Source organism: Capra hircus, chromosome 5 (genome assembly GCF_001704415.2).
Source record: "Capra hircus breed San Clemente chromosome 5, ASM170441v1, whole genome shotgun sequence".
Lineage (NCBI taxonomy): Eukaryota > Metazoa > Chordata > Mammalia > Artiodactyla > Bovidae > Capra > Capra hircus.
In genome coordinates this window covers 111,979,387-111,993,014 of record NC_030812.1, presented here as the reverse complement: position 1 = coordinate 111,993,014, position 13,628 = coordinate 111,979,387, and the positions used below count along the sequence as shown (strand labels likewise).

The 13,628-nt window shown below is 53.4% G+C and overlaps 1 protein-coding gene across 2 annotated transcripts; it reads left to right on the top strand.

Annotated features, from left to right (window-relative positions):
- On the top strand, nt 263-10,293 carry NAGA (alpha-N-acetylgalactosaminidase). 2 transcript variants are annotated; one of them, XM_018048832.1, is made up of 10 exons: nt 263-377; nt 810-924; nt 1,708-1,843; nt 2,349-2,520; nt 2,999-3,176; nt 3,489-3,583; nt 4,327-4,488; nt 5,985-6,182; nt 7,332-7,475; nt 7,895-10,293. In XM_018048832.1, the coding sequence occupies exons 2-10, from the start codon at nt 909-911 to the stop codon at nt 8,027-8,029; spliced, it is 1,236 nt and encodes a 411-aa protein (XP_017904321.1). In that variant the 5' UTR covers nt 263-377; nt 810-908; the 3' UTR covers nt 8,030-10,293. The 2 variants fall into 2 exon arrangements, with proteins under 2 accessions (XP_017904321.1, XP_017904322.1); XM_018048833.1 differs by having other exon boundaries at nt 299-377; nt 831-924.

The window sequence follows — 13,628 nt, the reverse complement described above, 5'->3', positions numbered from 1 at the left end:
AGTCCATGGGGTCTCAAAAAGTCGGACACGACTGAGCGACTGAACTGAACTGAATCCTCGCCTTAAGGGACCCGGCAGAAGCGAAGAGACTAGCTCGGCGGAGATGGGGAGCTTGTGCGGTGGGCGGGTGCCTGCCTCGGGAGCGCGCAGACCCGGAGCTCGAAGGAGGAGGGGCTTTGGGAGGTTCCGAGGGCTTTCTGGGCCCGTGTAGGGCGGGGCAGGACGTTGCTAGGGGGATTCTGATAGGTTCCGTCGGGAAGGTTTGCGTCCGTCAGGCCCCGCCCCGCTGGAACGCGGTAGACGAATCAGGTGACTGCGGCGGTAGTCTACTAGGGAGGCCGAACCAGGCGGCGGCTCAGATCGCAGCGGAAGAGTCGGTGAGCTGCCGAGGATGGGCGACTGTGGGTGGGGTGCCAGCGCTGGGCCGCTGGGCCTGCGGCCTTTGGGGGCGGCGGCGGCAACCCAGCCCCTGTGGGAGCGGAGGCCTGGCTCCCGGCCCGCCACCTCCGATCTTCCTGGGCGTCCTGCAGTCTGTCGGTGCCTCTCTCTGACCCTAGCCTGGCAGAGGGTCACCCTTGGGCACTCGGGGTCCCCAGCAGGGCAGAGGAGGTGAGGTCTAACGTCCACGAAACTTTGTTGAGTATTTCCGACGGAAGAACCCAGGCTCGGGGAAGTGATGGCTGGGGGAAGAGACTGGGCGCTGTGAGGGCGCCTTGGGCACCCAGTGTGGGATCCACACCCAAGGTTAAGGACGGCAGGGCTAGTCAAACAGGAGGGACCCCAGTGCTTTTCTTTCTTTTTTTTTTCAGTGCTTTTCTAACGTTTCTTAGCTTCCAAATCCCAACATACGGAGGCTGGTAAAAGCAGAGCAGATCTGGTCAGGTCCTGAGACCGCTGAGTCCAGAGCAATGTTGCTGAAGACAGGTACCTACATGGACTGGGTTGGGTGTGTGTGGCTTTGGGAGGGGTAAGTGACCACTTGTGGGAAGGGAGGCGGTGGTGCTGCCTGGAGGAAGTTCCAGTCCTGTGGTTTCTGGGCCTCCTTCCCTGATGTGGGCATATGGGGAGACATGTTCCTCTCTTATTCTTGGAGGTGGGCCAGGAAAGGAGGAGATCCTTCCCAGGCAAGAATCAGTTCCCCTCCAAAGAGACCTCTTCTTTGCTCACCCCCTCTACCTCACAGCCAGAGGCCCTATCTTCTGTAACATCAAGGTGTGCTGATAACAGCCATATAACATCAGTATTCCATTTTACAGACAGCAATTTAAGGCCCTACGGCGCTGTTCCCGCCAGCTGACCTCTTAAGCCCTTCTGAAGCCTCTTGGGTGCCCACGGAGAACACCGAGCCCTGGATGGGGCTCAGGAGACCTGGGTCCTGGCTACAGTGTCCTGTCAAGTTCTGTGTGAATGGAGTAGGGAGAGCTGGTCAGGGTGTAGAAAGCCTGTGACTCCAGGTGTTAGATTTTGGTGATCCCAGCACTGCTGTGGCAACAGCAGGGGGGAATCCAGGCCTCAGACAGCGACCGCACTATGCCTGGGGCTGTCCACCCACTCACAGCCTGGTGGGAGCCAGCAGTTGCAGGAAGAGCCCTTTCCACCTTAAGCTGGAGAGTCTAGTTCCCCTAACGTGTGGGGCTGGGCGGCATGCGGATGGGGTGGGGAGAGGGCTGGGGCTATGGGAGCCACTCACAGTCCACCCCACTACAGTGCTCTTGCTGGCCTTGGTGGCCCAGGTGCTAGTCCTGGAGAATGGGCTCCTGCGGAAGCCACCCATGGGCTGGCTGGCCTGGGAACGCTTCCGCTGCAACATTGACTGCAATGAGGACCCGAAGAACTGCATCAGGTGAGTCAGGTCTGCACCAGCAGACAGGAGTGGGGGCAGACGAGGGTGGGGGTCAGCTCGGAAAGAGGGCAGGGTCAGGGCCACCCCCCACCCCAGAGAGGAAGCAGCCGGAGGTAACTTTTGAGACATCTGGCACTCAGCCTCATGACCAGCTTGGGGGCATTTGTGGTGACCTCAGGCCTGTAGGGGACCCAGCCCCTGAGATAAGGGAAAGGAGATCACAGTTAAGGGTCAGGCCTGACCCCACGTGCTTCCCACTGGCCCAGTCCTGCTTCTTGGCCTGGAAGCCAAATCACCCCTTTCGCTCCACCCTGCTTATGGCTCAGAACATAACCCTTGGTCACCTGGCTTAGTCTCTAGCTTGACAGCAAAGGCCATGGTCCTTACAGGCTGGATCCACACTCAGAGTATCTAAGAAGTTTGAAACCCTCTGAGGAAGGGGGGTGGGGTTAGGGCGAGGCCCGCGCTGGGCCACTGAGCAGCCCTCTCCCCTGCCCCTCGCCAGTGAGGAGCTCTTCATGGAGATGGCTGACCGGCTGGCGCAGGATGGATGGCGGGAACTGGGCTACGTATACCTTAACATCGATGACTGCTGGATTGGTGGACGTGATGCCAAGGGCAACTTGGTGCCAGATCGCAAGCGCTTCCCCCACGGCATTGCCTTCCTGGCTGACTATGTGAGCCCCCCACCCCAGCCCTGTCCTGCGCGTTGGCCTGTGGGCCAGACCACTCTTTCCACCCCATCCTACTTAGGGCTCATTTCTATAGTCCCTGCCTGAGAACAAACAGTTTGGTGGAGGAGATAGATACGTGAACAGGTAGTTGTGAGTCACGGTCGTGAGCAAGAGCAATGAAAGACCTCTTATTCAGCCTGGGATTTCAGGAAGGTTCTCTTGAGGCTGATCCTAGAGAGGGCATTCAAAGCAGAGGGGATGGCAGGAGGAAATGCCTAGAGGCTGAGACAGCCCACGCAAGGTGTGTGTGTAGGAGGGAGGGGCAGGGTCATGTTGGCAGAGGCAAGGCCAGGCCAGAAAGCTGAGACCCTTCCCTCCAGGCTTTTGGGAGCCTCTGAAGGTTGTAATGGGGCCTGGTCAGCTATGCCTGTGAGTGGTTCCCTGAGGTATCCACTGTGTTCTCAACCCCTCCCCGCCCCAGGCTCACTCCCTGGGCCTGAAGCTGGGCATCTACGAGGACTTGGGCAACTTCACCTGCATGGGTTACCCGGGAACGACGCTAGACAAGGTGGTGCAGGACGCGCAAACCTTCGCCGAGTGGAAGGTGGACATGCTGAAGCTGGATGGCTGCTACTCAAGCCCCCAGGAGCGGGCCGAGGGTGGGTCCCGCAGCTGGCTGGGAGCCATTAGGTAGACAGGGAGCGGTGGCCGTGGAAGGCCCCCCAGTGGCTGGCTGTATGGCCCCTAGGGGGTAGTGTTTCCCAATTCCTCTCCCCCAGGTCCTAGGGGTATCTTGGCTCCCGGAGCGCTGGTGCCTTGCTCTGCCCAGGGTGTGCGTGCAGCTCTGGGTACAGGAGAGATGCCTCCTCTTTTGAGCATTAGTCTCCTCACGTGTTGGGGGAGGTTTGAGCTGAGGCCCGAGATCACCTTGGGTTTCTTCATCCTAAAATGTGGTGGTTGGACTTCTCCAGGGTACCCCAAGATGGCCGCTGCCCTGAATGCCACAGGCCGCCCCATCGCCTTCTCCTGCAGTTGGCCAGCCTATGAAGGGGGCCTCCCCCCAAAGGTGAGCCATTCTCAACACCCACCTGGCAGTGCCACCCCGTACCCAGGCCTTTTTGCCTTCTGTGCAGCCAGAGCTTCTGTCATCTTAGTTGCTCACATGCTGATTTGTAGGAGGGCCATAAGTACCTGAGGGGCTTGAGCCAGCCCAGGGTCTTAGAGGAGACAGTTGTCAGGTGGGCTGAAGGGTGTGGGAGCTGTGTGTCAGGTGCTGACACAGCACCGCTGCAAGCACTCAGAATCCTGGGTGATACTGAGTGCGCTTGGAGGACCGGAAGACTGGTGAAGCCAAGGCAGGTGGGGCCTAGCCTCCGAAAGGCCTCATGGGCACCTCGCCAGGGGCCCCTCAGCATGTGGGATGCTAGAAAGGGTGGAATCAGATGTGTAGACTGGATGGAGAACCCTGGTGGAGGGTGGCAGTCTCCCTGAGAGAACACAGGGGTGGGCATGTGGGAGGAAGGCTATGGGTACCCCAGCCCCGGTTTCTATACCCTGCGCTTGGTCCCTGCTGGCATGAGAGGGAAGGGTCAGTTTCCGGCAAGCAGCACGCCTGGAGGGGAGGCCTGGGCAGCCCCAGAGGAGGGGCACTCCCTCCGAAGCCCTTCCTCATCCTGAGCACGCTCAAAGCCTGATCTCTTAAGCCTTCCCATGCTCTGTGTCCCCTGCTGAGGCTCCCCAGCTCCTGGACAGGCCTCCGGGCCGCAGAGTGTGACGCTGGCCCGGGACTCTGCCTGCCTCCACATCCAGGTGAACTACACCCTGCTGGCAGACATCTGCAACCTCTGGCGCAACTTCGATGACATCCAGGACTCCTGGAGGAGCGTGCTGTCCATCCTGGACTGGTTTGTGACCCACCAGGACGTGCTGCAGCCGGTGGCCGGCCCGGGGCACTGGAACGACCCAGACGTGGTACCAGCATGGAGGGGGCTGGCCCGGGCCCACGGCCGTGTGCTGTCTTCCTGGATGCTCTTTGCCAGGCTCTAGCTCGGCACCTCTGAAGCGTGTCCTTGAACCACCGTGTGGGACATGCCGTGGGAGCTTGCTTACTATTCTTTGCCCAGGGCCCCACCCCCACGTCTTAGGTTAGAATGTTCAGGAAGGGCCTGGGAATGCCCACTGTTAACAGTCTTCCCAGTCGGTTCTGATGTTTCCTCAAACTTGAGAACTTGGTCTGGAGAGACTCTGGTGCTTCATCCCTCTGTAGGATGGAGAGCACCATGAGCCCCACTCTCCTCTCATTCCCTCCCTAGACTGTCTTGCCAGGCCTGCCTCTGAGCCCTCTCTCAACACTCTGTGCTGTTCCCTCCACGGGCAGAGCTGGCCCCTCATACCTACTTCACTCATAGCCCTGACCACTTAAATTGCCCTGCAGTTTCTCCTACAGTTTTCTAGCTGTCACCAAGTATTTACCCCCAATGACAGTTATAATAATTACAAATAATAGGCCAGGTGGAAAGGGTGAGAAGTGGACCTGCTTTATAGAGTTCGAGCTCCAGCTCTGCCACTTACCTTGGGCACTTGACTTCATTTTTTCTGTGCCTCAGCTTTCTCATTTGGAAAATTGAAATAATAATAGTAGCTCCTATAATAATGTTGTTTTGAGGGTTAAAAGGATGACCCTTTATTTTAAATTTTCTAAGCCAGTGCATGTCTGTTTTTGTAAACAGGACTCAACTCCCCAGGGGTTAGGGAGGCGCTGACCTTCACTGACCTACTGAGTGCTAGGCCCAAGGCCAAGTACTCTTATTTTCTGTCGTGCCACATGTCATGCAGAATCTTAGTTCTCTGCCCTGGGATCGAACCCATGCCCCCTGCAGTGGCAGCTTGGAGTCTTAACCACTGACCACCAGGGATGTCCCCAAAAGGATGATCCTTTAAATGCTTAGTACCGTTTGGCACATATGCATTGTGTAACTAAATTGGTCTCATTAAGTACACAACAGTGTTGAGTTAGCAATAATCGTTTGTCCTGTCAGTGTATACTGGTTGCCTGGGGACAGGAGTGCCCATTGGTGCAACTATCTTTAGGGCAGGTGGGTAGCTAATGGCAGGAGCAGACACTCTTCAGGTCTGACTTCCTACCACCCTGGCTGTATTTCTTCCATGTTCCAGTTTATAAATGCCTTCGGCAGTAGGATTTATTGGATTCTTTCAACATCCTGTGACATGGTCAGAACATATTATCACCCCTACACTCTTGTTGGAAAAAAAAAAAACACTGAGGCTCTGAAAAGTGATTTGACCCACCCCAAAGCCACAGTGCCAGGGAACAGTATCGGCAGAACTAGGGCCCATAACCTGGCCGTCCTCCCCATCTCTCTCTTGTCTTGCTACAAGTTTAGGGTTGGTCCCCATGCCCACCGCCCTGTAGAGGGCAGAGCTGAGCGCTCCTCTCCTGCCCCTAGTTGCTCATCGGGAACTTTGGCCTCAGCTTCGAGCAAGCCCGAGCCCAGATGGCCCTGTGGACGGTGCTGGCGGCTCCCCTGTTGATGTCCACAGACCTGCGTACCATCTCCGCCCAGAACATAGACATCCTGCAGAATCCACTCATGATCAAAATCAACCAGGATCCCTTAGGCATCCAGGGACGCAGGATTCTCAAGGTACTGGGGTATGGAGCCAGGGAAGGGGGGGAAGCTGAGAGACTGGGCTTCCCTGAAAACAAGGCTGCAAGCTGGAGGTTTAGGGGTCAGGATCGGGGTCTCTAAAATCCACTCAGTCCCTCCTGGTTGCATTCGGTCGGAGGCCCTACTGGCAGCTGCTCTGACTGTCCCCTACTTACCCGGGTAATAGCAGGGCCAGAGCAGGACAGCTCATGGGACTGGGGGAAGGGAGACATCACCACAAATGCCCGTGGGAACAGCGTGGCCCCCTGGTTTGGAAGTATTAATACAAGACGTCCGCACAAGTCTGTGATGTCTGGCAGAGAACTTGGGCTTGCCTTTGAGTTTAGGACTTGCTTGAACCAAGGAGTATAACTAAGTACTAGTAGTAGCATTTACTAGTTTTTGAGCACCTGCTGTGTGCTAGGCATTCTAGATAACATTTTCTCAGAAGGTAGATGCTCCTTCCTGGTTTTACAAATGAGGGAACGTAAACTTGAAGTGCCTCAGTGACATTGTCCCGAGGCCACACAGTTGGTGAGTGGCACAACAGGATTAGCGGCCTGCAGCGTTGCCTCAGAGCTTGTGCTCTCTGTGCAGAACCCTTGCCCCTCTAGTGAAAAGGAATCTCCACCACTCTAGAAGGCACCCGCTGAGCCGGTGATGCCCAGAGGTGGCATCTGATCCTGCAGAGGGGCTGACGGTGGAGCCCGGCCCAGAGACCTTCTGGAGGATGGGGCTTCCCCCTCCTGGCTCCTCGGGGAAGAGCTCATCATTCCCACTGGACTGTGCCCTCCAGTCTAGAGCCAGGGGCTGTCCACGGGTGTCCCTCCTGTTACCCTGTGAGCTCTCTGACATTAGGACCTCAGGCAGCATTTGTCGCGTCCAAACAGGGGGCCTAGCACAGAGGAAGTGTCCAGGAGCATCTGTTGAGTCAGGAAAGGAAAGGAAAGGAGGAAGGAAGAAGGGAAGAGAGAGAAAGAAAGGAGGAGGGAAGGTGCAGTTAGAGGAGTTGGTGATGGAGGGCTGTCTTTCCCCCTCTAAGCTTCTGTGGGCTGGCGGGACCCAGAGCTCAAGGGAGGGTTGGGAAGGGGGCTTTGGGGCCTGCTGAGCAGGGGCCCCAGCCAGTTAGCCATCTTCCATGCCCAGGAGAAATCCTACATTGAAGTGTACTTGCGGCCCCTGGTCAATGAGGCCAGCGCCATCGTCTTCTTCAGCCGCAGGACGGACATGCCTTATCACTACCATTCGTCCCTTGCCCGCCTGAACTTCAGCAGCTCCGTGGTGTACGAGGTGAGTGCTCTGCTGTCTCAGGACTTCGGGCTTCCCAGGGGATGCTGCTGAGTTCTCACTCACACACCCGTCCCCCTAAGCCATGGGTCCTCTGGCTGGTGCGGTTCTCTGCTTCAATGCTTTCAAGCTACACAGATGAACTGCTGTGTGTAACTGAGTCCTGCCAGCCCCCAAGGTCGTGGCTTCTCCTCTTCGGTCTTGCTGGCACGTCTCTCGGGTTCTCACCCCCGTCTGTGCTTAGGTACTGCTTGGCTTGGCCAGAGGGGACGTGATTCGGGGGTTCACGTTCCCACTTCTGTAGGGCATACTGGAGGCTCCACATAGGCAGACCGAAGTTCAGGTGTTTCATCCTCTGCAGGGTGGGGTGGGGTCCGTGTAGCCATCCTTAGGGTGGCATTGGTGCTATCCTCCCCCTGCAGGCCCAGGACGTCTACACAGGTGAAATCATCAGTGGCCTCCAGGATAAAACGAACTTCACCGTGATCATCAACCCTTCGGGGGTGGTGATGTGGTACCTGTACCCCATCAGTAAGCTGGGGATACCCCAGCAGTGAGGGGCTGGAGCCAGTGACAGGCTGTGGCGGCACCACTGAGCCTGGACGATGGAGGGTCCGTGTGCCGAGGGCCAGTGCGGTGGGGTTCTCTGCTACCCAGGCCTGCTCAGCGACCCGACCTCATCAGACTTGGGGTGCGAGCTGAGAGCCAGGTCCCGCTCCCTGCTGGAGCAGGAACTCTCCAGGAAACTTGTCTCAGGGAGACCCTGTGGCTTTGTGGGCCTCTACCGTGTCTGCACAGCCCCACAGATAACTGCTGAACAGCTCGGTCAGCCTCCCCTGTGGGGACAGGCAGGGACACGCATATCTGTCGGGACACGCATATCTGTCAGGACACGAGCCTTGGACCTTCTGTGTATTGACTCTGAAATCAGGAATTTTGGGAATTTTTCTTATAACTAGGAGTAGAGCTCTGATCTCTTGTCAGGAATCCCTGTGAATTATGTGACTGACTTTCCTGCCCGGAGAAGGCCTTGCAGGCTGACATGGCCTGGGAGTGACCTTGGCTCCTTCGGGTCACCAATAAAGCTGTTTTTCTGTCAAGCAGTTGCAACGTGGACCTGGGCCGTGGGCGGTAGGGACTCTGGGGAGCACGGCACGAGGTGCCGGTTTCAGATTGCGCCTCACAGGGAAGATGTATGGCATCGTCTGGCCCATCACTCCGCAGACCGGCAGATGGCACTTCTGACCATGCCAGGCTTGCCCCTCACCCCAGGCCATCCCTGCTCCGCCCAGCATTGAGGAGGTGGCAGCACAGAGCGGCCGGCTAGTGAAGTCCTGGGCCCTCTGCCCAACCCCGTCCACGTGTTACAGGCTCTGCCTGCCATGACCACACTCAGCGGCCCCTTGGCCGCACAGGGAAAGGCCCCGGTCTGCTGGGGGGTGCTGCGTCACTGTCTGGGCTGTCTTTCAGGCGCCCTCCCCATTCCTGACAGGCCCTCAGTCAGTGGCGCCCCTGGCTGCAGCAGCTGAGGGCAGTGAGCTCTGCCTTTCCCCCACAGGGCCCACACAGCTTGTCCTCTGCCCATCAGTGCTCCCAGCTCCCCCCTGAGCTTCTCTCCTAACCTGGGTGAGAGGACTTTCAGATCCCTCAGCTGTGTCCAAAGGAAGGTCCAGGGGCTCTCTTTGTGACCTGAAGTATATTTCCTGCTCCTCCTCCTAGGGAAAGGGGTATCCAAAGAACGGCTGGTTCTTGACTTCAGTTCCTCGTTCCCAAGCCCTCTCTTTAGCTAAGGCCTCAGGGCGTCTGTCTTCCATGGTGGCCCTCGTTCCCCTTTGGAAAGGAGCAGCAGAGCAGGCGAGGTAGGTTCTCCTTGTGCTTTGGAGCACACACTGGGGCACCCAGGCCCCAGGCTTTGTGTGGTCCTCCCTGTAGGAACTCTTCTGGGGGCTCTCCCATGTTCCCTTCCTCGGGGGTCTGAGGTCCTTATGTTTAGAGTATGGTGGAAAGAACTCTCAAATGTGCATTTTATAGGGTAATTTAAGATCTCTGGAGTCCAGGGTCATCAGAGGAAGCTCCCTTTTCCCAGTTGATGTCTTGAGGCTGTGGGTCACTCAGAAGGACCGACGCCTCCGTAGCCCAGGCCTCTGCCCTCTGAGGTCTGTCAGCTGCAGCTCCAGGTCTTGGTCATAGTGCTGTTCGAGCCAAATGGAATGGTCTGGGCAGGAACACTTCTTTTGCCAGTCCCAGGAAAGATCTTTCCCACCACCCTGGGATGTGGTATTAGCGATTGAGAACAGACTTGGGACTTGGGGCCAGGGGTCAGCCTGGATTTGACCAGCTGATTACTGTGCCCTTCCAGACCCAGAGATAGTTCTTACTTGCTGTATAGCTTTATCCTGAGGTACCTGATCAATGCTGCAGCTTTAGCCTTTATTCTCCTAACACGCGGTGTGCCTATCTTCTATGACATTGCTTTACTGCCCTTCACCAAAGGCCAGTTTGGAACTCAGTTATTTTTCCCAAGTTCAGCCTTGTTTGGACCCAAGAGTACCCCTTCTGTTTTTTAAAAAAATTTTTTATTATGGAAATTTTTAAAAATAAAAATAAACTGGTAATTAAGCCTTCATATACCCATCACCCAGATCCAACAACCATCAACCTGTGCCATTGTTTTATCTCTCTCATCCCACGCATACTTTTCTGCATGTGAGCCGGAGTATTTGAGAGCAAATCAAAGAAAACTCTAAACACCGATGTGTAGCTCTAACCGATCATAGGGCCTTGAAAAGAATATATGTCCCTAATAAAAATTTTAATCTGATGACCAGTCTGTGTTCAGTTCAATTGCTCTGTCGTGTCCGACTCTTTGTGACCCCATGAATCACAGCACGCCAGGCCTCCCTGTCCATCACCAACTCCCGGAGTTTACCCAAACTCACTTCCATTGAGTCGGTGATGCCATCCAGCCATCTCATCCTCGGTCGTCCCCTTCTCCTCCTGCCCCCAATCCTTCCTAGCATCAGAGTCTTCCAGTGAGTCAACTCTTCACATGAGGTGGCCAAAGTAGTGGAGTTTCAGCTTTAGCATCATTCCTTCCAAAGAACACCCAGGGCTGATCTCTTTCAGAATGGACTGGTTGGATCTCCTTGCAGTCCAAGGGACTCTCAAGAGTCTTCTCCAACACCACAGTTCAAAAGCATCAATCCTTCAGCGCTCAGGTTTCTTCACAGTCCAGCTCTCACATCCATATATGACCGCTGGAAAAACCATAGCCTTGACTAGACGGACCTTTGTTGGCAAAGTAATGTCTCTGCTTTTCAGTATGCTATCTAGTCTGTATTCAGTTTTTGCCAAATGTTTTTTAGGGTTTTTTGCTTTTTTGTTTTTGGCCACACTGTGCAGCTTACAGGCTCACAGTTAGTTCTCTGACCAGAGACTGAACCCAGGCTGTGGCAGTTGTAGCCCGGAAGCCTAACCACTAGCGCCCCAGGGAACTCCCACCGGTTGTCTCCAAAATATTTTTCTATAGTTTATTTGGATCAAAATCCAAGCAAAGGGTCAAAAAAGTGGTCCAGTAAGAACCACTGAAAGTTTCTCATTCTATAAAAGCAATGAAAAATCTGCCATATATAATCAGAATTAGCTTTAAACTCTAGAAATTAACCAAAGGCTTCCGTAACCCAGAGAGTGCTCAGTCAAGAAAGACAGTAGAGTGTTGGTAAGAACAGTAAGCTCTGTAGAGTTTTTAATTTACCCTAGTACCAGATGTTGTCTCTGGGCTAGACAGCATATTAAAAAGCAGAGAGATCACTGCTGACAAAGGTACATATAGTCAAAGCTATGGTTTTTCCAGTAGTCGTGGGTAGATGTGAGAGTTGGACCATAAAGTTGAACCCTGAAGAAATAATGCTTTCGAACTGTGGTGCTAGAGAAGACTCTTGGGACTGCAAGGAGATGAAACCAGTCAATATGAAAGGAAGTCAACCCTGAATATTCATTGTAAGGATTGATGGTGAAGCTGAAGCTCCAATACTTTGGCCACCTTATGCAAAGAACTCACTCATTGGAAAAGATCTTGATGCTGGGAAAGACTGAGGGCAGGAGGAGAAGAGAGTGGCAGAGGATGAGACGGTTGGATGGCATCATCGACTCAAGGGACATAAGTTTGATAAACTCTGGGATATAGTGATGGACAGGGAAGCCTGGCGTGCTGCAGTCCACGGGGTGGCAAGCGACTGAACAGCAACAACAGTACCTGATTTTAAGTCAGCTGTTTAAAACATGTTCAAAGGACTAAAGGAAACCATGTCCAAAGAGCTAGAGGAAAGAATAGCATCTCACCAAATAGAGGATACCAGTAAAGAGACAGAACTTACAGAAGGGAACCAAATAGAAATTCTAGAGTTGAAATGTATAATAACTGAGATGAAAATTTCACTAGAGGGGCTCAGCAGACATAACCACACAGAAAAAAAGTCAACAAACTTGAAGATGGGTCCATAGAAGCTAACCTATCCTTTGGACATTGTGGGAGAGGGAGAGGGTGGGATGATTTGGGAGAATGGCATTGAAACATGTATACTATCATGTAAGAAATGAATCGCCAGTCTATGTTCGATACAGGATACAGGATGCTTGGGGCTGGTGCACGGGGATGATCCAGAGAGATGATATGGGGTGGGAGGTGGGAGGGGGGTTCAGGATTGGGAACTCATGTACACCCGTGGCAGATTCATGTCAATGTATGGCAAAACCAATACAGTAAAGCAAAATAAAGTAAAAATAAAAATTAAAAAAAAAAAAGAAGCTAACCTATCCAAGGGATAGAAAGGAACATGAAGAAAAATTAATAGGCTCAGAAACTTGTGAGATACCATGCAGCACAGACATGAGGAGAGAAAGGGTGGAAGGATATAGAAACAATGGATGAAAATGTTGTATATTTGATGACTAATCTATACATCAAGGAGCTCAACAAACAACCAGCAGGGTAAAGTCAGAGATCCATATGTCAACACATCATAATCAAACTCTCAGAAGACACTCTTCCCTGGTGGCTCAGCAGTAAAGAATTTACCTGCAATGCAGGAGACCCAGGTTCAACCCCTGGGTGGGGAAGATCCCTTGGAGGAGCGAATGGCAACCTACTCCAGTATTCTTGCCTGGGAAAAAAATCCCATGGACAAAGAAGCCTGGAGGCTACAGTCCAAAGGGTCACAAACAGTCAGACAGGGCTGAGTGACAGACCATACCACATGTCATAACCAGAAGATAAAGGGAAAATTTTGAAAGTCAGACAGAAGTGACTCATCACATACGAGGGAATATACTTCAAGATGAATGAGAATGAATATGAAACACCAAAAATACCAAAGCAACATACTAAAGCTTATGGAGTCAAAGTAATAACCAGAGGGAAATTAATAGCCATAATTTGCCCATGTTAAAATCAGTGAAAAGACAACCTACACAATGGGAGAAAATACCTGCAATTCATGTATCTGATAAGGGACTTGTATTTAAAATATATTAAGACATTGTAACTCAATAAAAAGGCAACCTAATTTCAAACGGCACAGGATCTGAATAGACATTTTTCCAAGGAAGATATGCAAACAGCCAATACTCACTAAATGTAAATGAAAACAGCAGTGAGATACCACTTCACCCCAAAAGGATGACTAGAAAGAGTCAGATAATAATAAGTGTTGGCAAGGATAAGGAGAAACTGGAACCTTCATATGCTGCTGGTAGGAATGTAAAACCATATGTCAAGGGACCCAGAAGACTTACCCACCCATGCATCAGGTAATAGGCATAGACTCCAGTCCTGACTGTAGAAAGTGGCCTCTGAACTGGCCCCAGTCCCTCTCAGCCACAGTACCCCGGAGAATGAACGCTGTCTTAAGACAATCACCCACAGACGGGAGAGCCTTTGTGGAAGTCTAGGTTTCTAGTGGAGAATTTCCAGCGCACTGCTGCAGAAAGGCAACAGTGGCTTGGACACACTGGAGAGGAAAAGAGGAGTCAAAGTAATAACCAGAGGGAAATTAATAGCCACATCACCCCTCCCCCGAGGCAGCACAGCTCTGCCCAGGGAGGCGTTCTTGGCCCTTGATTTCTCCCACAGGGGAAGCATGCGGGCACACACCTGAC